The sequence below is a fragment of the Microtus oregoni genome, unplaced genomic scaffold (assembly GCF_018167655.1).
Source record: "Microtus oregoni isolate MIOR12 unplaced genomic scaffold, Mior012 000012F_ref0000307, whole genome shotgun sequence".
Lineage (NCBI taxonomy): Eukaryota > Metazoa > Chordata > Mammalia > Rodentia > Cricetidae > Microtus > Microtus oregoni.
The window spans coordinates 12,266,886-12,290,766 of NW_024543071.1; the positions used below are offsets into that span (position 1 = coordinate 12,266,886).

At 42.0% G+C, this 23,881-nt stretch overlaps 1 protein-coding gene across 1 annotated transcript in view; it reads right to left on the bottom strand.

The window, feature by feature from the left end:
- Sorcs3 (sortilin related VPS10 domain containing receptor 3) overlaps positions 1-23,881 on the bottom strand; it is a 624,769-nt gene that overhangs the window by 148,951 nt on the left and 451,937 nt on the right. Inside the window, exons 6-7 of the mRNA XM_041661922.1 lie at positions 15,490-15,554; positions 7,000-7,118 (exon numbers count right to left, since the gene is read on the bottom strand). Coding sequence (XP_041517856.1) covers positions 7,000-7,118; positions 15,490-15,554 — 184 coding nt within the window. The remainder of the gene's footprint in view (positions 1-6,999; positions 7,119-15,489; positions 15,555-23,881) is intronic.

Sequence of the window (23,881 nt, forward strand, 5' to 3'; positions counted from 1 at the left end):
GGCTCAGCATGCAGAAGTCAACTTGAAGTCCCCCTTCCCTATAGAGGACAGTCTGTTTCGTTTATCTACGTGGAGCACAGGCCATTCAAATAGATTCTTCCCATTAAAACATGGCTTTCTCAGAAGGATTAATGCCTTTTGATTTCATCAAGAAACCCAAGACAGGAAAGGCACTAACAGGTTAACAGAAGCCACAGCTTCTTGTACATCTTCAGCTCAAGGGCGACAGGAGATCAAGCATGAGGTCTGTCCCCTCCAGCGACCTGTTGAGATGGCCACCAGCAAGGCTTTGCCAGGCCTGACATAAAAGCAGAGGCATAAACTGTGCAGCACCCCTAAATTTCAGGAGCTGTGGGGGACCCCACCACACAGAGAAGAGAAGACCAAGAATAGAACATCCAGGAAAGAGAGTTGTTGTTGGTTGTGGGAAGTGTTTTCTTTAGAGATGCAACTGAGGTGAAATTTTCATGGGAAATTAATATCATGGGGAGAAGCCTAATGGACTAATCAAAGGATTCTCATTATTTAGAAGTTGACTGGGTTGTTTATTTAACTGCACCCCAAAATTATATACACACATATGGATATATGTGTATGGATATACATACATATATATGTATATATGTTATATATATAACTAATGCAGAGAAGATACAGGCTTGATCTCACCTGTCCACAGATGAAAAGTCTGACCTCTGATCCACACAGTATTGTAGTCAGTGGCTTTCAAACACTGTTAGTGCCAGAACCCACTCACTGTTTAAGTGAATGGGACTTAAGTAAAGCAATAAAAGGACTGAATGAAAACCTGACTTCCTCTCTTTAAGGAAGTGCTAAGAAAGCCAATGAACCTACTGTCCCATAATCCCTTTCTACTTTTTTTTTTTAATTTTGGAAACGATGCACAATCCCAGAACATTACATGTATTTGTAGGTCCTAATGTGGTATTTTGCCTCATGTGTATATTGTACAATGCTCAAATCAGGGTACACACCCACCCTAGAAAACTCATCAAACATCCGAAATCCTCTCTTCTGCCAGGTGCCATGACCAAAGCAGTCGTCACAGGCACTCAAAGGTGCAGGATTACACAAGAATTGCTTTTACTGTCTAAGTAGAGCTTACTTCCCTTTGAGCTAACACTCTCCATCCCTCCCTTTCCTCTGCTCTCCCCAGTCTCTGTCAATCAATGCTCCAGCCTCCACTTCAGTGAGATCAGCTATTAGAAATGTCTATGTGCGTGAAAACAGCCAGTTCCCGTCTTTCTGTGCCTGGCTGATTTGACCTGACGCAATGATCTCCAATTACATCTATCTCACACCAAGTGATGCTATGTCATTCTTTTCATGGCTGAATAGGATTCCACTGGGGTTATATACTGAACAGTTTTGGAATACCACACCTATAGCTCTGGTAAAACATGCTGGTGTTTTTGACTCACTGGTCTCCTTTCATTTAGATACGCACTTGGTATTTGTTGGTCACTTGGGTTTTCATGAAATCTGATATAATGCTGCCAGAAGCACCATTTGCCCTCCAGCATGCTGGAGAGGTGAAAGGATAGGCTGGGCCTTTTGGTGGGGGTTTCTTTGCTGCTTTCTGCTGTTCTTATCATTAGAGCTCTGTTTCTGCTAGCATTACAAACAAACTTAAAATAGTAGTACTAGAAAAACTAAGTGAAAAATTTTCCTAAACTCATGAACCCTGAAGCAGTTTATGCTAAACTTGCTGTTATCTACTTGCTAGAATTTTGTAATAAATAACCTACTTCCACTAAGTTTTACCTTCAACATCAAACTCCTGAGGGAGAGTTAACTCCCTTCGGTAGAACACAGTCATTGAGGCCAGCTTTAGACTCAGGCTGAGCTGCTCTACACAGCCTTTATCAATGGTTACTCCTTGAGAGGAAGTTACAGGGCTAGCAACCTGCTCCCCAGCCTGGTTCCTGGGATGCTGACAGACATCACCTATGAGTTTGTACCCTGGAGAAGCAGCCTTGTCAGTTGGTGGGTTTTCTTCTTCCGAGGCATCTTTACTCATGGAACAGAAAGCAACCTTCACTGCCCTTGGTTTAGAAACAGATCTTGGTCACCAAAAAAATCTCACCTTCTCCATAAATTTTCCTGATGCGTATTTCAGTTTTCAAATTTATACTCTCACAAATGACCAGAAATGCACAAAGTTTCAGAAAATTATTTGAGGAAATTTTTCATTGCTTTAAAATGCACGCTCAAAAATAATTAAAAATAACTGAAAGCATAAAATAAGGAAAATGAAGCAATCACAATGTCCAATGACAGAATTGGATGCAAACATCTGTAATTCCAACAACTCAGAAGGCTGAGGCAGGAGAATAGTGAGTTCAAGGCCAGCCTAGGCTAGAGAGTGAGACTCTGTCATCGAATAAACAATGCTAAAGAAGAAAAGAGCACGAGGGATGCTGGGAGCTATGGGAGTTGAACTCAGATTACTTCTGAGATTTTTAGGAACTTGAAAGAAAGGTCAGCCTCGTCACCTGCATTTGATGAAGGAAAATCGAAGCTTCTCACCTCCAGCAAGGTCAAAGGACCTTGAGTAGAGAGGTCAGGGCACACAGGTCCTGTGGTTACACCCCAGCACCCCATTGTCCTCTCCACCCCCTTACCTGTGCTCCCAGCCGCCCCTGCCCGCAACCCTGGGAATCCTGCACTGATGCTCATCCAGGACAGGGTGAAGGGTTCTTCATTTAGCTAAGAGCAACATATGTTTCCCACTAATGCGGCTTTCACCGCATCGCATTATAATTGTTTAGCTGCCTGTGCTCTCCGCTGGGCAGAATGTATTTTAATATATTTAAATGAATGAATAGAAACGAGTACTGAATAACACACTGGGTAATTCCTGGACAGCGTTTTTTATAAAAACGCAAAGGCGCTCGACACACAGACATTTGTTATGCAGTGAGCAATTGCCAATTACCTGAAGTTGCCTTATATTGTTAGCTGAAGAAACAAGATTTCCTTGCTTGAAAAAGATAACTAGCTATGTTCCCTGAAAATAAGGACCATGTCTTATCGCCTCTGTTAAGTTCAGCCCAGTAAACACTTATTGAGTACCAGTCACTATGCGAAGTGCAGGGGAAACAAGGATGAATAAGATGTAGTCAGAGTCCTCATAGTTTACAGACCTGACTTGGAGATACAATAGAAACAGGTAAGAAGGCACCCGTGGAGCTCGGTCCAATCCAGGTGGAGGATACCAGGGAGGCTAAAGGAAGTGCTGCTTACTGCTGAATCTTAACTAAATCTTAACAACTCAGTTTGTCTCCCTAAGGGGCATCCCAAACAGAAAGAACACACAGGAAAGACATGGGTGGCCAGAAGCGTCATGGTATGTGCATGGAGACTCAAGGGTCCACGTTCATTGAAGGGTTAATTAAAGCAAGGGAGGTCTGTGGGAAGCAAAGGTGAGGAGTTCTGTGAGGCTGACTCATCGCAGGCCCCAACAGTGGAGGCTCTTGCAGACAATGCCAAGGAATTGGATTTTACCCTGCAGGTGATTAACAACCACTGAGGCTGGGGACATTGATTTTTATTTTAAATAAAGGACTTTGGAAGGAGTTTGTGAAGGCGCTAGAGGTTTGGCGTGCTGGTCTGAGAGCAAAGAAACCAGTTAGTAAACTATAGCAACATTTCAGAAACACATGATAAGGATTTATAAATGGTTTTAAATAGCCAAGTAATTACAATGTGCCCCCTTCTCCTCATAAATCATCCTACAGCAGCAAACCAAACAAGAAAGAGCAATGCAAACTCCACACTTAATGAAAATTTAACCATGAAATACAATCTATGGAAGAAAGAAGCTACATATACTATGTTCCAGAAGGTTCTGCCTTATGAGAAAAACTGCTTAGAGGAAAAAAAAATTGTTGAGTCACACAGAAGTGAGAATGAAGTAAGACTCATGCTAAACAAAACAAGGACCCTGATCTTTCACAGAATCAACCTCCTAGAGTTTTTGCATTTTGTGACCCAAGAGACTCAGGTCATTAAAAAATAAGCAATAATTAAAAATATAAAGCTACAAGGCTGGAGAGATGGATCAGTAGTTAAGAGTACTGGCTGGTCTTCTAGAGGACCAGGGTTTGATTCCCAGCAACCCACAGCCATGGTGGTTTACAGTCACCTTTATTTCTAGTTCTAGGATACCCTAAACATTTTTTCTGCCCTCCATGGGCATCGGGATCACAAGTGGTTACACAGATATACATGCAGACAAAAATGCCTGCACATACAAAATTTTAAGTATTAAAGAGAATATGAAAAAATGGTATAAGAATGATGAACTGATTCAATAAAACAAAAAAGAGAAATAGACAGAAAAGAAATATCAGGAATATTAAAAAGTGATTATTCCAGGAAGCAAACCAATTGTAGCCACATTTCTGTAATTAAAAAACAGCTGTATGACAGTTGAAAAAAATAGCTCAGCAGTTGAGAACGCCGATTGCCCTTCCCGAGCAGCTTGGTTTGATTCTGAGAACATACATGGTATTTCACAGCCGCCTCTAACTCCAGTTCCAGGAGATCCAAGACCCTCTGCAGGCACCAGGCAGCCACACAGAGAGTACATATCCATAGATGCAAGTAAAACACTATATATCTGATATCTGACATTGTTTTCTGACCTCCAAATCCATGCACACACATCTGTATTTTCATAAACATATTGTACATGAGCACACACACACAGTAACCCGTCCATTTAGAGCATGTCAGTGGAGAAGAGTTTTAAACAGATGTTGAAGAGGCAAGGGTCACACAACAAGTAGGGGAAGGGGGATTGTTTGTTATTGCAATCATTGGCAGAGGACGAGACAGAGGAGGCAGAGAACTTAAAATATAATCTGGTCAAATTAAGAAAAGAAGTTAAACCAGGAAAATTAGACAGAACGGCCCTCTAAATTACTAAATACTGATTCATGCACAGGACAAAACTGTTTTATCTCATTTTGGTCAAATTTGGGGCAGGATGAAATGCTGTCTTCATTCTGACGATCTAGTCTCACACATTCTGGGTCCCATAGGAAGAGCACCCAAACCATGAAAGTGAAGTGAAATATGTCTTTCAAGATATCATAAAGGAGCTATTAAGATAATAAAAATGAAGAAATTGAATCATTAGAATGAAAGAGACACATTTCCGGGGGTGAAAGAGTATGGTGACCACAGGGCATACACAAACATGTAACTGGTCAAAAAACATGATGAAAAAATCCAGGGGGAGGGGCTATCAAAAATAAACAAAGTGGCACTCCTCGCCCTAAATGAGATCCAGGAAAAACAAAACAAGACATCTCAAAGAAGGGAACCACAGATTGCTCTGACCCAGCAATAGTCAGGTGCTCAACAAGCCAAGTTCACAGGGAAAGAGCTCAGCGCGTGCTTTGTAGACCCCGAGAAAGCAAGAATTACTTGTTTGCAAAACCTCCATCAAAGGACAAAACAGACAACTAAGAGCTAAATGAGGGAGCTTTTCTCAAAGCCTGATGAGGACAGGTAAATAAATCCACCTATAAAGCCAAGATAAAAACCAATGGGGGGGGGGGGGGCGGGGAACACCGTTGATTGTGCATGTGTTAAGTGACTCAGATGGCAGCTATCCTTTGGAAAGGGAACATGGCAGGAAGTCACTACACAGCCCATTTCACACCTTATCCACAGTGTGTCACAAAAATATTTAGGTTTACCAAAGTCACATGCTAAGGCAGTAAGACAAACACTAGAAAATTCAGTAACCAACTTGAAGTGAGTGGTGGAAGAACTAATGAGAAGAGGGAAAACAGAAATGCAAGTAGCATACTGGCTTTGTCATCACTCACAAGAAGAAATCAAAAGAGGTTGCCCAAAAACAGAACTTTGGGTATTCTGTACACAGTTATATCCCTAAACTATGCAGTTAAAATTTAAATTAAAATATTCAGCTCTATGAAAAGAACAGACGGGAAATTAAGGAAGGCAAACCGTAATAACGCGAGTCTTAAGCCGCCATAACTACACCCTGAGCACCCACTGGCAGAAGCAAGGCTTATGTGCCACTTCTAAAGAGGCCAGCGGCACAACTCCTGCAGCGGGGGAGGGCTGACTAAGTTCCAGTGGGAAAGCCCTTGACACATGGTCTGCTCTGCGTGGAGCTTGAGTGTAGGCTGGCGGCATTCCTCTATAACTTCAGTTTTCAATAGTTGATGGAGTCAAGAAGTAGTGCTTAACCTATGTTTATTTGGTGACTGAAGAAATTCAGTGTTGCCATTTGCCTTGTGAGCAAAAATTATTCAAGCAACAGAGCACTCCGCCACCTTTGTGCCATTATCTTTCAACTCTTAGTTGTGGTCTTATTGGCTGGCTCCTTCTCATCTTCCTGAATGTAAATATTGGTGTGCTCTGGGGACCAACGTTTGGATCTTTTCTCTTTCCAGTCTTTTCTTACTCCTTTGAAACAGTCGATTTCTTGCAGGAAAAGACGTGAGAGTTGGACATTCTAAAAAGTATTAAGCCCAGGTAGGGGAAGGGACAACTTGGTGAGCTTTAGACTTTTCCAGAAAGTGAAATCTGGTGATGTCTAATTCATTGGAGGATTTCACTTCCAAGTTAGACAAGCCACTTTAGACAGAAATAGAACATGACTTTGATAAATTACTTAAAGTCAAAGCCCATTAGACATTTGGCTTTTAATAACCTCCAAGCCCAGCCTAACCATCTCAAGACAGCTCTGTTACCGTGAAGTGGCAATCTGACTGAAGAATTCCCTGGGTAAGTAAAGTCCTCAGGGTAGAACACTGACCCAGAAAACCTACAAAGTGCAGTCTGGAGTCTCCCTAGTGCCCAGCACCAAAGAGTAAAGGACAATGTCCCTGCTCCTCATCTTCACATCCTCAGGAAAGCCATTGTTGTGTCCTAGCAGGCAGCCACTCTCTCTCTGTCTCCCTTCCTACCACCAGCTGCACTACGAACGCTCACCTGGATGAAGATATATTCATCCTGGACGACCAGGGAACTAATGTCGATGGAGCGAGCAAAGGGGCCGCTTCGAGTTGTCTCAGCACATTCCTGGATCCTGCAGGTGAGGTAGTGAGCATCTGAAAGAGAAAGGCAAGGTGGCACTTAGCAGCAGGGTAAATGACTAGCCTAGACGCACACAAAGATAGACATTATGGGGAAGCACAGACAAGTGATTTCTAAAACAACAATGAGTTCTTACTTTTTTATACAAAATATTTGAAGTCACTACTCCCCAGATGGGGGTAATACCTAGGTTAGTTAAGAGGCTGGGGAAAGAGTTAATCTCATTTACTACGGGTAAAAGAATAAATTCACTTAGTTTTTTGAAGACATTATCAGGAATTGACACGCACATGTTTTTTACACCACTAATTTTAATTCAAGGAACGTTTCTACAGAAAGTCTCAGATATTTTCACAAAGAGGAGTGGTGGGAATATTCACTGTGACGTTATCATCTACAGCAATGAAGAATTGAAAATAGGCCAAATGTCCACGAATTCAGGAAAATTTGAATGAGCTAAAATACAACGCACGACAGAGTGTCATGCTGCAATCGAAAGACTTGGTAGTTACATATGTGCCAACAGATTTTTTTTTTCATGTGCATTGCTTTCCAAACTTTTGAAAATGCAAATCCTATCATGCACAAGTAAAACCTAGTTTATGACTTAAAATATGTCTTTGGGTACATAGCTTTGTGCTACAGTTACAGAGGAATGATTTCAAGGCCTCATATGAACATTAGATATGGTTACTTTGGGAATGGGATGAACTTAAAATATTATGTTATATTGTAGCATTGCCTTTGATTTTTGTATAATATACATCTTTATTATGTTTGCAACAAGAATACATTCACTAACTACTTACCTGAAATTGGTATAATTATTTGTAAAAGTAAATCTGCATTTATAACTATTTCTGACTCTTAAGAGCATCTACACATGACTATAGAACCATCCAGGAAAACAATGTTTTCATTTTCTTTCTCCTTCAAAAAAATCTACAAGAGCAACTCTGTGAAGATTCAGTCTGTAAATAGCCTTAAACATGGTTATTGTTCATTTTATGGAATTTTAAAGTAAAATTAAAATAAAATAAAAATAACAAGTAGATTTCGTTAAAACTAAAAGTAGAGAAGCTTTTTTATTTATATTTAATTTCCCTTTAATGTTAAAATAACAAAGAAAGTTTGTTTTGGGGGGGTCGATCATCAACAATCTATAAGTATAGCTCTGACATAACAGTTCGGGCCTATAATCTCAGATAGTCAGGAGGCTGAGGCAAGCAGATCACAAGTTCAAGGCTGGTGCAGGTCTTAATGAGACCCTTTCTCAAAATACTTGGCTCTAGTTCCTTATAGGCAAGCTGGTGATGAGACCTGGATTTCTAAGGAAAGCTGCCTGTTTATTTTTAATGCAAAATATTCTGATTTTTAGTTTTTGACGGGTAATTTAAATTTTAAATGTAGTACAGAACCACTTTGTGTAGCTAAACAAACAAGACTGCAGTCCAAATGGGACCCAAGAGTGACCTCTTTCCCACCTGGGTTCTTTCGCGCATCCCAGGCAACCTCATGAGGGAGACAGGCGTTTTTTGTAAACCCTAGACCCTGACCCTGGAGGAAGATCAGGCTTCCAGTACTTTGGAGTGTGCATTGAGTGTCTCCTCTCCTTTGCTTTTGTTTGTACATGAAGCCAAGAGTGGCCTGGTGTCCCACTTCCTGCTGAGAAGAGAGAAGACCAGGATCCCAGGCTGTGCTTTGGAGCACAGGGTCTGCCCACCAGGGATCTGCTTGCACACATACCAGCTCACTAATTTGTTCCTAAAATAAAGCACCAAAATACAGCAAAAGGCGGCAGTAAACACATGTAAAGATATCACAGCTGCCGACATGACAACCTGTGTCCTTGTCAACCGTGTCTCAGAAAGCTCTTCACACGGGTAATGAAAGGTTCACGTGGGAGGGACACTCGCTTCTACTCATGGAGAGGCTCATTCTTCCCTGGCTATTTACTATGCTCTTTGCATCTGAACACCCTGAAAGAAGAATCAAGTCTTTTCAAGGCCACCCTAAACAAAATCAACACCTACCCAAACCTTGGCCTGTGACAAGCGGGAGACAGTGCCAAACGCATCCTACTTCTTGGCTCTGGCTCCGCTTGCCACTGTGCTGCATGGAATGACAGGTTCAATTTAGCTGGACACAAGCACAAAAATGAGTTGCTGAAATCCACTTAACATTCAGAGACCTTGCCATCTTTAGCCAGACTCGTGTACTGGAAGTCTCGATGCCTTGATTTTCCAAAACCCAAAGACACAATAATGAGCGCCATTGTGCCCACCGCCTGATGAGAATTCAGTGGGAGAGAATGGGGAATTATCACGCAGTCCTGGCTACCAAGCAGAAATGATGGAGGGTTACAGAAAGAGTTTCGGGTGTCAAGGATGAGCAAGAAATGCTGTTTGTCTCGGGTTCTGTAGATCTCAAGTTGGAAGTATAATGATAGTCTCACTAAATAAGGATAAATATGACTATATGTAAAAGTTCTATCCTGAAATCCAAAAGGACACTTACCATACACATTGGAAATCTCAAACAAGCTTCTGATAACCTGGCCCTATCAGCTTGTTTGTCTATAATAGCACCAGGTACTAGACATAAGTAGAAACTTAGATTAATGGATCACCATGTAACACTTGAGGGCACGGCCAGTCCTGGATTTGCTTTGTGTTAATTTCCCCTGGATGATTAAAAGTGCATTTCATCTGGGAGGGGTCAACAATATAAGATTGTTAGCAGGATTCACTATATTATGCATTAAAATGCTTAGCATATTGTTGAGTACAATTTTTAAAATTGATAAATGCCAGTTATATTTGACTGCAAAGAAAATGAAAAGGAGCTTTGGTTATACGCATTCCTCATATACTCCAGTAATAGCAAAGATGTCTCTGTCTCACTATCAGGGATGAAACGTGTGTGTTTATGGTAAACTCATATCCTGAGTTTATATTGATATGGAAATCCTTTAAATGCTAGGGAGATGCACAAGATAAAAATGCATGCCTTTCATGGAGAAAAACGAGAAAAAGAGAGGGGTGTGGTTTTGAGCTCAGCCTGTGGATAGGAAAGTAATGCTATGTGAAGAAGGAATCCTGGAAAACTGAAAAACTTGAGTTTGACTTCAGTGTAGGCAGTGCTTCTCACCCATTCTGTCAATCATGCATGATGGATGACTGACTGGATCACACCATTATTATTGAGACTAAGTTTTCTGTTCTTTATTTGAAACACTTCCAAGTGAAAAACAGCAACAACACACACACCTCATTTATATACCCCCATGAGAAAACCAGGTAGATTTTCCCAACGGTGAATGCTTTTGACTAACATACTTCTAAATGTAAAAACATCTTTGTTGTGCATCCTAAGAGCTGGTGTGGTGACTGCTCCATTAACTAAAGGTCACAGTCAAGCAGGTGTGTCCTCTGTAATATGAGCAATATGAAGTATATGTACAATAGAAGGATCTGCTTGGTACCTGTGGAATATCTGGTCCCATCTCCAAGTATCTGTATGTACTATAGCAGGATGTTTAGGGAAGGCCTCTCCTATGCCAGGCTGGGCCAGTCTCCAAACATCCTCACCTACAGCATAAGAGCTTCTTGTGGTGTGATGGGCTGCCTTAGATGGATTCACTCATTTCTTTTGTACCTGACCAAGGTACACAGGGAAGCTGCAGGTGTCAGCCACTCACTGCTATTCTGGGAAACAGAAAACATGAGTTCCTCTTCTCCAGGATTTCCAGGCCAATGGCAGAGACAGCATATTCACAAATGAATGCTCCCTGGATTTGTGCACAAGCATCCAGGAATTTGGGCAGAGAGGTAGTCTAACACCCTCAGTGCCTTGTTTCTTTCTGAGGGGGCTGCATTCCTGCCAGGAGCTGTGTAAGGCTCAGGGAGACTGCTTTTATCTTTCCATATTCAGCAAGGTGAGCTTCTCCTCTATACCGAGAAATGCCACAGTAAAGTCTAGTGAGGGCTTTTCCGGGCTCTTCCAAAAGAGGTACCTCCTTAGAGCAGCCTACGGCTGTGAGCATCTTTTTCTTTCTTTGGCTGACTTTCTAAAACTGCACTAAGCAGTACTTAAACAGAATTGAATTCTATTAAAAGCCTATACATTTTCGTTATGCTGAACTATATAGTGGCTTGTGATTACACTTTGCCTTTGAGATTACTAAATATTCAAACTTCCTAAACATCAAGCCTCTTGCCACCTCAGAGAAAAGAAGTTTCCATGATTCGCTCAACTTCCATCCCTTTGGGTAATATACATATTGTCAGAAGTTGAAAAAGTGGATTAAAATTTTGAACAAAAAGCAAATTCAGCTCTTCAGGTCTTTTCGTGAAAAATACCCAAGAGCTGTTTATTCTAAATAACAATATTACTCTCAAATGCAAACACATAAAAATAAGCAGATTCAAGGGGACTCTGGAAACTCCTTTAGTTTCTCTAATCCTATTTGTCCTTGACTGGAAAGTGGAGCTAACCTACTTATAGGAAGTGCAAATCAAAGGACGTGACATTGATGGAAAGGCCTAATTTAGCATAAGAGGCACAGTGGATACTAAAACTAAACAAAAACAGGGAGTTTCCACCCCTTCTGGTGGGCTGAAGACTTTCAAGCTTTAGTGAAACTTCTAATACAGGAAAATTCCAGCCATCTCTGCCTTTGCATGGCACAGGGGACAAGCTGATCAAGTTACAGACATTCAAACATCATGGCAAGTTTGAGTGACTTCATTGAGAACTCTTTCTAATTCTCATGGAATTGTTTATCTCTGAATATAACGGTTGTATGATGCTGGAGGTGGTGCTAATAATGTTGGTGGTGCTGATGATAGTTGTCGTGGTGATGAGGAAGGAAGAGGTGATGCTGCTGCTGCTGATAGTCATGCTGATGGTCGTGGTTATGAGGATTGAGGAGGTGATGCTGGTAGTGATCATGGTGATAACAATGATAAGAACAGTATTTTAGAGTGTTCATTCTCAGTTGGACAATATTTTAGGATTGTGTGCATTCACTTATTTAAATCTTGCAGTAATATGGAATAATACAGCAAGGAACTGTAACCCTCAATACATCATTATCACCACCTCAGGTTTTTAATGTCTTCACTAAGTTGCCAGCTGATTGAGAAATTTCTCTACGTTCCACAGATGAGATGTTAGGCGAATGAAAAGCTGGGGTCTGAACTCAAGTAACTGATAAAAATCTGTGATCCTACCTAATTTGTATTTGGAACACAGAAGAAAAAAATGAGGACCTAAATTCCAGTTTAGACCCGGGCATGTTATTATATGTTGACAACTTAGAAAACGATAGTAAAAAACAACTCTTAAAAACATCTTAAAATAATTCTGAAGTATTTTTAATCAAGGAAAACTGTGTACCCCAAATATAAAGTTGAGTTTCATCGTACCCACTGTAATTGAAGCAAACGCCCTTGGTCTGCAGATCCAGTGACTGAGCTGTCTCTTCCCTTCATCTCGGCCTCTGAGTTTCTAGAGAGTAGTGGAGCTCTAAGCTGAGATATTTTAAGACTCAGTGATCTATAATTCCTGCCTTTATTCCCCGCCACCATGTGTCTTTCCAGGTACAGTAAAAGACTTCCTTTCCTCACTGTACCTGGCTGCTATACAAATGAAACTACCCATACACTTTGAGGTCTTTTAGATAGGCCCATTGGAGGGCTAGCCCAACTTCATCATTCGATGTCCCCACTTAGCTGGAAGAAGCCAGCTAAGCCATCACCCAATTCCACCCCATCAACTAGGATTACCCCTTCAGAAGGGAGAATCTTAGAGAAGCATAAAGTTCCATTAAGGGAAAGTTCCTTCTGCTTAAGAGAATGGAATCTCTGGCCTGGGTGAGACCTAACATTCCAGTTGGTCCAGGTCAATCACCTGGCCAAAGAACCAAACCTAGGTAGGCAGGCTCACAGTAAGCCATGCTAAAGGTATGAGCTGAATCACTTTGGGTTTAATAGGAGACTGTACTTTTGCCTCCCAGAACCCCAACTCACGAGGGCAGTCACTGTGAGCCACTGCAAGGCCCAGCCAGGTCTGCCCACCCTCCTGAAGCCTGGGGTGGAAAGACACAACTTTCCCTTTCCCTGTCTCTTTTTATTTAGATGTTACCCAGAATCTAGGTATGTTTTTCTGATATTTTGGGCTTCTTTACTTTTTCTCCAAAGTCCCCCTCCCCACCATGTTGCTCCCTGAAGTCGACACTGGCTTAAACAGAACGGCATCCTTCCTCTGTACTTCTACCCTCCACCTCCAGGCAGTCGCTGAGACTGATAGCTCGCCTGCCCTGGGAGTTTTACTTTTCAACTCTAAAATTGTCCTTGAGCTTAAAAATAAGACAGTATTGGGCTCTAGAACGGCTTACAAGTTACTGAATAATGAGGCTTAACAGTTTCATGGGGACAAGAGATGGTGGCACAAACTGTACAAGTCCGGATTCTAGAAATTCTGGGAATGTGAAGACAGTTAAAAATGTCTGACAGTGTCCGGTATCCTTGCCACCGTGTCCTCACAGAACCCCTTTCTAGCTTGCGCTTGGCAGTTATCAGTGAGGAAGAGCCCAATAGGACATGAAGCCACCCAGGCATTGTTGGGTTTGTTGTCTGCAGAACTGAAATCTGCCTAGCAGCCAATTATGCTCCACAAGAAGTCCATTGTTAACAAATTGATTAAAGCGACATAAAGCAACAGAGGAGGTATCACAGTAAGGACAAAAATTAGGGTCAACTAATTTCTAAACGAGGCAGAAAGCACATTCACTTTCCCTTAATGTAACGCATTCTGGAGGGTGCAGCAGGTCCTAGCAGGACGTACTCACAAGTTCTGGTCCTTTCATGGGTTCTACAACTTCCTCTGCTATCGGTCAACCCAGAACCTGCTGAGCTGAACAGGAAATGGGAAATATTGTGTTTCAGAGGACATCACAGGGGATTAGGATTCTTTTCCCCTGTTCTCACAGCAAAAAAGGCAGTAGAATCCTGGATCCAACTCACAGACAGGCAATTGTCCTGTTGGGTTTCGATTAGATGTTCGCATCTGTTTCCAGCCTAGAAGATCTTGTGTATTAGGATAAAATATATTTTCATCTAAGTTGGCTTTATTTTTCCTTTGAAAATATAGCACTACATGTATGGCAAATTCTGGGAAGTTAAGTATAGTTTTTATAAAGGCTTTTTCAGATTTATTAGATAGATAGATAGATAGATAGATAGATAGATAAACAGATAGATAGATATCATATATGTTGAATACCCATGGAAGCCAGAAGCGGGCATTTGATCCCTGGAACTGTTATTACATATATATTAGCTGTCATATGGGTGTTGGGATTCAAACTCTGGTCCTCTGGAAGAGCAGTCAGTACTCATAACCACTCAACCATTTCTCTAGCCACAAATAATGCAATTTTTATAACAATTGGCTCAACACAAATTCTGTGTGAGATGTATACAGCCACACATGCTACAATGAGGTTGCTGTTTTCTGTGTTGATCTTTTTCAGGTCCTGTGACTGTAACTATCTGTCCTGTGGTTTCATGAGTACAGCAGTGATGTCCTGTACTAAAGACAACATTTCACAACACTGGTTGTATCCTTCAGTTCCTAAATTCTTTTTGCCTCCTCTTCCACAATAGGGCTGGGAGTTCACACTCCACTCCATATTGAAGAGTCACTGGCAGCTTATAGACGCTTGGCCAAGGGAATCATTCTCTTTGGGGGTGTGGTCACTTGTAAATCACTCATATTCCAGTGGATAGCTCCATGCCCATGTATATATGAACAGCAATAAATTGACTTAGTGAGTTATAAAATAAAATAAAGAGGAATGAATTTGGAAGGGGGTATGTCAGGAGAGATCTAGGGGGAGCTCAAGAGGAAACTGGGAAATAGATATGATACCTCATTGTATACATATATGAAATTCTCAGCAAATAAATTAAGAAAAAACCCCAAAGGTTAAATTCTTGCATTCTTGGGGTTCCATTGTCATAACAGAATCTCTTGTTTGCACAGATACTGTAAGACTTTAACCACTGTATTTCACAGTCAAGAACAAAGCCTGGCACATAGTAGTAGGTCATCTTTAAATCTCTGTCCAATAGATGCACATCATTTTCGCAAATAACTGCTCAGTTTCTTTTTCTAGAAATCCTGTCCTTATTAAGGGTTCATTTGTTAAAGCAAGTGGCCCCTGAGAGCCGCTGTGTGAGTATAAAATGCCCTAATGAGCTATGGAGGCCAGCCTTCAAAGATGATAAGGAAATTCTAACAGGAGAAGCACAATGCATCACATTAAATCACACCCCACCCCCCCGAAAGTTCATTCGGTGGGACCAACACAGCACTCACATCCATCGGTGGTCCTCACTTCCATGTGCACCAGGTCTGCCTCCTTATCCAGTCCGGACACCGACCTGGGGAAGAAAGGGAGAAACAGGTTGAGTGAAGCCATGGGAAGTTCCCGAAGTGTGAATGGTTTTAGAGACTGTCACCTGCAGTGGTCACAACACATGTAGACATCATTCTTAGAGTGGTGTCAGTTGAATCAATGAGTCTAAGTCTGAATCTCTGTCCTTGACCCATCTACCACTTTGTACCTTCTAAGAGATTTTTTTTCTTGATTCTCCCTTCATCATCATCTTCTCAATCATAACATTTTCCCCCTTGTCCTAGGAACTGAAGGTAGAGCCCTGTGCTTGCTCATGACAGGCAGGCAACCCATGACACTCCTGAATAGCCACATTCTTGCTAGACCTGTGTATTACACTTAGAACCCCATTTTCCTGCCCTGTTCTGTTTGCCTCAAGGCCTGCCCGCCCCTACCATCTGATTCTGCCTGCCCTTCTTTCTTCTTTTTTTACAAACAAGAGCGGTTTGGGGTTTTTTGTTTTTGTTTTTTGTTTTTTGGCTACAAGCACTCAAAAGATATGATGACCAGGATATAGTGGCATTTTATTTGTATTTTAATAAATAAAACTTGCCTGAAGATCAGATAGTAAAACAGTCCCACTGGTCAGCCTTACAGACCAGGCAGTGGTAACACACACCTTTAATCCCAGTAGCCACATTAGTTGCCATAGAAACTGGGTAGTACTTGCCTTTAATCCCAGTGGTGCTTATCTTTAATCCCAGGCCCAGAAAAGATTATAAAATGGCAGGAGACAGCTTACAGACTCAGTCTCATTCTGAGATTCCTGGAGGCAGAATCGCCATTTTTGGACTGAGGTTCAGGTAAGGGTCATCTCGCTGCTTTGCTTTTCTGGTCTTTAGGCTGAATCCTAATATCAATCTGAGTTCTTATTAATCATGCTTCACCAGCATAAAAAATTATTCTGGTTAGTAGGTTGAGAGAAATCTCTCTTGCCAGTAGCTAGAAGCATGTCAGTTAAGAGTCTGTATTGCTGGACATTTGGGATATTTGGTCACACTTTGAAAGCCTCAGACTGTATTAATAAAGTCAACCTTGTGTCCGGGGGCGGAGCCATCAACTAGTTGACAGGGATTAGCCATAGAGAGTATGAAGGAAGCAGAAAGATGAATAGAGAGATGCACAGAAAGGAGTGGGAGGGACTTAGAAATTCCACAGTCTTTTTAGGTTTAGGACGCGTGGAGAGATGCTCTCTTTCTGGATCTCCAGCCAAAAAGGAAGGCCAGCTGGTTGCTTCTCAGCCCCTCTGAGCTAGCAGATTTTCATCCCAACATCTGACTCCCGAGACTTTACTACTAAATAGAATGATAGAGACTTAGTTAAGAACTACATTCGGTGCCAGTGGTAGAGCCAGTGCTGAAGGGACTGAAGTCCCACCAGGCTTGACATATCAGGGGACTGAAGACAGTAGTTAAAATATCTTTAGAATCAGGTGCAGCAGCTGTGCTGAAGATGAAACAAGTCTGTATGGATTCTCTTTACAGACCCTTCTCAGGGGCACCTGGGCAACTATCTCCTGCCTTAGATGTCCAGGCCAGTAGTAGACACAGAAACCAAGCTGCAAGGATCAAGACACACACTGAAACTCACATGCACTGAGGAGCACAGAAGCATGTCTCCAGTATGTTCTAACTCGCAGGATCTGCAGGACATGACCATCACAGGGGACATTTCTAGGAAGAGCCCCCCTGCTGGTCTTATCAATGGCTCTATTCGGTGATAGCTGGCGAGCTCCCAGTTCAAACATCTCAACAGTTCTAATTTTTTTCAGGCTTAGCAAGTAAGAAAAGCGAGCTAGGAAGCGATTGTTGGTTAATAGATGGAATTTCTAGCTGATATTGAGATAGTAAGAGAAGCAGAAAACACGACAGACAGACAGACCTAAAACTCAAAAGTTCATCTTGACATCACTAAACCCCATGCTTCCCAACAGCCCTGGGAGTCACTGAATTACAGCTTCATTAGCTGTCTGACATCCACAACGAGGGCTGCGATGGTGAAAAACGATGCGGGGACTTTGATGACCCACAGTCTTGGTTTGCAAATGACATAAATTAGAGAAAGTTAAATTATTTTTGTTGATTTAAATACAACAATCATGTCTTAGAAGGCCAAACTTCGGTTATCTGAAACATTTACTGCTGTGAAATACTTCTTTTTCCCCCAAAGCTAAACAACGTAACGGGCTGCTCCCCCACTGACAGATGCTATACTCCTTTATTGTTGTGATTGTTGTTTTATTTACCTCATTGGATCCTAACAGTAAGTCTCGAATGTAAGTACTGCAGACATCGTGTCTAATTATTTGACTGGAGGGGAAACTGAGGCATGGAGAACTTCCTCATCTCAGATCACATAAGAAACAGGTCAGAAGTTGAAAGATGGCCTTACTTCTGTAAGGGCCATTCCAATGGGCGATTTACCTCTTCCCTAGCTAGTTCTGTGCCCCTTCTCCTGACAAGTCCCCACTCCTTCCCAATCCACCTGGCCAAAACTCACAGCAGCCCTTCCTTTTCTGCTTAAGGAACAGGTCTCTCTCTGTTCTAGGAGCATTCAGGCCCCAGTGGTTCAACAAATTGGCCGGCCACTCACGAGCACTCCAGTAGAGTTCAGAAACTCACATGAGGCTTCCTGCTAGGATCGGTGAAGTCAAAATCAATGAGAGTGGATCTACAAAATCAGAGTTCATTTGTTTTGTTTTTTAAAGCACCCAGAGGATTTCCACAGATAACCATTCCGGAACACCCTAGAGCCCTAAATAAGGTTCTTTGGAACAACCTTAGCTATGATCCCCGGTCCAAATCCAGTACAAACTTCTAGGGCCTGATTTGGCTGTATGTCATCATTAGTCTCGGAGGTCTCAGCTTGACACAGTCGACATCTATTCGTAAGCAGTTCTGAAGGAGTGGGGTCTGCACTGTGCTTACAGACTGTTTACAGCATTTCTAGCCTCTACTAGACGCAGCAGCATCTTTGCAGTTGTGACAACCAAGAAATGATTCTAGATGACGTGCACATCTCCTGGTGGGAGATAAACTCACTCCTAGTGGAAAGTCCCTGCCTTCGCTAACACACTTCATTGCTGCTTGGACACTGTGGCACTCCTGCTCACAAGGCAGCAAAACTAACCTCTTGGATCTGCATTTCCTCACCTGGTGCAAACAGTAGTGCTTCAGCAAAGCCTGTAAACTACTGTGATTTTGGAGCACGGCATCTCACTAGGAAATTAGCTTACCCCAAACACACACCATCAGGCCCCTATCCTTAAAGCTCCAAGCCCCACTCCGGAAACTCAATGTAAACTATATTCCAACAGCAACAACCAAAAAACCCAACAAAGTAAACATATCCAATGAGGACTGTTGGGGGGTGAGGGAGGGTGGCTGAGCAAGGGATGCTTGTGTGGCAATGTGTAGGGACATGCACGATAACAATGACAAATGCTAATGAATGCAGAGAACATTCAGTATCGGGCTTTGCGTTTGGTATTCATAAGCATTATCTTAATTAATCGTTGCAATGAGTTTTTAAAGAAAGTATCATTCATCTAATTTTCCTCTGAGGCAAAGAGGATAATAAGAGAGATTAAGTGATGTGCCTGGAGTCACATGGTGATGACAATTCACAGATGCGGAGAGCACGTGTGTCGTGGGCACTATCTTCCGCAGAAACGCTGGTCTCATTTAACCCTTGTACCAACTCTAGGAGTTGGGAATCGATCTTCTCCTCTATTTAAAGATGGCACAATCGGGCATTGAGAGCTTAAGCAACTTGCCTCCAGCCATCTCGGAAGCAGCAAGTATGGGGCTCAGGCCAGGCAGGTTGCTTTGAGTCAGAGCTTAACTTCTCCCATAAGCTGCTGCACCTGTGTGAGCCCAGCCACTTCTCCTAGAGTAGCTGCTCTCAACCTGTGGATTGTGGAATGTCCCTTTCACAGGGGTCACCTAAGACCATCAGAAAACACAGATATTTACATTAGAATTTACAATAGTAGAAAAATTACAGTTATGAAGTAGCAATGAAAAGAATTATATGGTTGGGGTCACCATAACATGAGGAAATGTATTAAAGGGTCACAGCACTAGGAAGGTTGAGAACCATTGTCCTAGAGTCAAGATTTTATCCAACATGTCCCTGTCCACAAATAGAAATTCTACAAAAAGCAGCATTGTGGCGATATTCTGTCTATGTCTCTCATCTTACCAAACACTGTGTTTCTGAGTAGGACTCTCTCATACTGATAATACTCCCTAAGAAAGGAATGTCAGAAATACATAAACAGATCAAATAGGTCAGTGTAAAGGGTAGCGGTATAGTGAGTGATTTTTGAAGTGAAAGAAGGGTGGAAGGGAAGCATATTTGTGAACTGGCTTCCCTCTTAGTGTCTGTGAGGATGGAGAGGTCTTCAGTGGATGAGAGCAGCAGTGGTGCTCGGGGCAATGGGAGATGGATGACAGGCGTGTGCACTCAGATGTCAACCGGGTGAATAAATGATCCTGGGATTTCTTCCACCTCCAGCATCCAAATTCCTGTATCTTCTGGGACTAACATTACAAAAACAGACCAAGGCCAATATCCACGCCAGAACAGACCACAAGAGAAACAACACTCTGTCTTTGTCGGCCTTTTGTCACATGACAAGAAAAACAGCCTAAAGGAAGATTTTGACTTATAGTTTCAATCGCTTCTTAGCTGCTCCATTGCTACAAGCCTGTGGTGACAGAGCATCATGATGGAGAAATTCCTTGTCGTAGTAGAGAAGTTCTTCTTAGCTCTTAGCGACTGGGCAACAGACAGAGAGAAAAGGTCTGAAGATAAGATATGCCATCCCAAGGCACATTCCAAGTGAAGTTCTTTCTCCAACTAAGCTCCATGCCTTAAAGTCCATCCAGCTCTCAATTCGTTAGTCACCTATTAGATGCTCACCTGTTCCAGTCAAGCCTTCAACTCAGAAGCTGGCAGAGGTCCTTTACAGATTGATCCAAATCAAATCACACTCCCTGTTATTAGTCTGCCACAGGGAAAAGTCTAAGGATCTCACTGAAACTGCATGGAAAAAAATTCTTGGGAGCATCAGGTGGGAAAGTAGAACTGTGCCAGGATACATTACTACTATCACCCTGTAAACATGCCATCAATAGTAACTGTATTTAACTATGCTGTATTTCTGATTTTAATTAAGATACTTTATAGCAAAATTCCACGAAACAAAATAGAATTCGGATATTATAATCACATACAATCTGGTAAAAAGCCTTTATGAAGTTTTAAATTCCTCAACCATGAATTCGTCTGCCATGCAGCTCTCCTGAAACATAACAACCACAACTGGAAAAACTATTTTTTTAAGTAGGCCTTGTCAGTCTTCATCAAGAAGGATTCTTCCTCTCTTTGCTATCAGCTCCCAAGAACATTATGTGCATCTGTGCCAATAGGGATCTTTAGTTTCCACTGCTATAAATAAGAGGAACACAACACTAAATTCATGGAGTCATGGAGGTGAGCCTGGCTAAGCAATTTAAAACCTAGCTGATGTATGGAAATGACTCTATTTTAGCTAACATTAATTTATGTGAAGAACAAGATAAACTAAGATGCCCTCTCTCCCACTGTTCTCTCTCCCCTTTTTTCAATCCTACATTTGTTTGGCTGCCTAATAATGGAAGTCAACCAGGAGAAACCACTCTATCAGATGGTTCGGCTGAGGTGCCCTCGGTCCATGCAGATGGGTCGTCTGATTCCAGTCTCTGGAAAATGACTTTTCATGAGGGCTCTTTAATAAGATACAAGTGTTCTCCTCGGGTTAAAAGGTCACGGCAGTATAAGCTTAAGTTGCCTTTGCATCCTTATCAGACAGGGTCATTGATCTCAGATTTTATTGTTGAATAATCTATCGATGGATTCAACCGCAGTGTTTGTCATAGCGGAAATCATCAGTATGTTTTTGTTCAGTGAGTGACGCAAACAATTCCAGTGAGACAACCTCCGTAAGACCCTGCCTGATGCATTCTTTAATTTCCAAACAAACTTAGTCCAAAAGTAGACCCTGCTCTCCCGTGCTCGAGAGATCTATCTGCCTTGTGTGTCATTCACTTTATTCTAAGAAAGGGAAGATTTTAAAAAGCATATAAAAACAAAAACCTAGTCAGAGCTGCATAACATGTGAAGCGGTTTCCTTTCAGGGGAATTTGGCATTAATCTGATAACAATTGATGAGCCCGGTGACGACATGGAAGATCAAGCGACATGCTGAAGGGAAGGACAGTGATTGTTCTCCCAAACTGGAAGCCTTTTCAAGTTATGAAAAAAGACCAAGGACACAAGAACAAAGGGAACTAGGGAGCCACAGTCAAACCTCCAGAGAAGACAGGGAACTCGGCCCCTAGAACCTACACTCAGACATGACTGATAGGAGACCAGCAAGAAGGGCAAACGCCTGGCAGCTTATTTTTAGCAACAGCACTCTGTGAGCACAGTCTTCATGTCTGCTCACATAAAGTAGGTCAGACAGGAACATCTCAGGATCCATAACAGCTCACCTCAACAGGACAGTCCCCAGGAGAGCTGGACACAGCAACCTTTGAGACATCTCGGTCTAATCCAGTCCCTCATTTTGCAGGTCAAAAAGCAGCCTGTGGTTTGTATCAAATTTGGAACTCCACTCCTAGCCTCTTAATAGCACACTTGGCCATCAGGAAAGAATGGTGGGCCATGAGCCTAGGTTTTCTTTCTTTCTTTTTTTTTTTTTTTTGGTCTATGTGGGTATAATTCTAGGGCACACATTTCTCTAGAAATAGTAGAGATATTGGAGGAGAAAACCAAAGCTAAAATACTGATGGGTAAGGTCAGAATACTAATGTTTTACCAACTGATCATCTAGACATTTAAATTACAAAATCATTCCATGAAGAGTATCATAAGTGATAAATTATAATTGCAGACATGAATAGGGGTCAATAATGTTTTGATATATGTGCACAATATGCAATTATTTAAATCAAGTTAATTAGCATATGCATACACTTATCTTTTTTCCTTTGTGGTCAGACATTTAAAACTATTTCCTATTTTGTAATGTATATTATTAAGAGTTGTCACCTTCCAGGCATGAACTTATCTCTTAAATCCATACCACAACTTCCTCTCCCAGGCTCTCTACTGGGAATACAAATTCTACTACAGGCTCCAGAGTTGCTCTTTTGGATTAGCTCAGTGTCTACGTCCCATGTAAGCTCCGTGTACTGCCTTTACATTAGAATTTCTGAGGGAACTGTGTAACAATTGTTCAACACCAAAGCAATGTCCCTACCCCGGGGATGCTGGTTTAGCCAAACAGGTGCAACAACTTTTCCTTCTTGATTCTCACAGCAGCTATACCATACAAGGTACTGCTGTTCTGAGCATTAGAACAGGGATGCTTGGGTGTACCTGTAGCAGGTCTGACCCAGGAGGTTGACTGTAGTATTAAGGAGCGGCGGGGCTGCATCCCCGGCACCCGGCCGCCCCCACGGCTAGCTTTACCCAAAATAATTACACGGACACTGTATTCTTTTAAACACTGCTTGGCCCATTCTCTTCTAGGCTAATTCTCACATATTAATTTAGCCCATTTCTAAGCATCTGTGTTGCGCCCCTAGGTGCGCTTACCGGGAAGATTCTAGCCTATGTCCATCCTGGGTCAGAGCTTCATAGCATGCGTCTGCCCAGGAGCCAGGAGCATGGCATCTCTCTCAGGCATCTGCTCCTGAGAGGAGAGCTATCGAGTCTGAGCTCACTTCCTCTTCCTCCCAGCGTTCTGTTTTGTTTACTCCTCCCACCTATCTTCTAACCAATAAAATGGGCCAAGGCAGTTCCTTTATTAGCCAATGACCTTCCTCCATCAGTTGACACATGAAAGTTCAAAAAAGAACTTTCATTTTTAGGACATACGTAGAGAACGTGATGATGATAATATGATGTACACTTTCAAGAGCACTAAGCTGGGGCAACACGGGGGCCAGGAGCTTGGAATGAACAGAGGTGAGAACCTCTCATTAGAGCCCCAAACTCAGGTTTGGATTGTGAAGGTCTTTCCCTTCCATGTATCAGTGATGCAGGTAAGAGCATACATTCAGATGTCAACCCAGGCTGAAGTCTTGGTCACAGAACCTCCTAACTGTGGAATCACAGACACTATATCTTATCTTCTTCCTGACTCAATTGTTTTATTAAACCAGGGTGGGATTAATAATAATTATTATTATATGTCATATAATGATATCATCTCCATTGCTACATATTATATAATGTGCTATTATATTATAACTAATATTA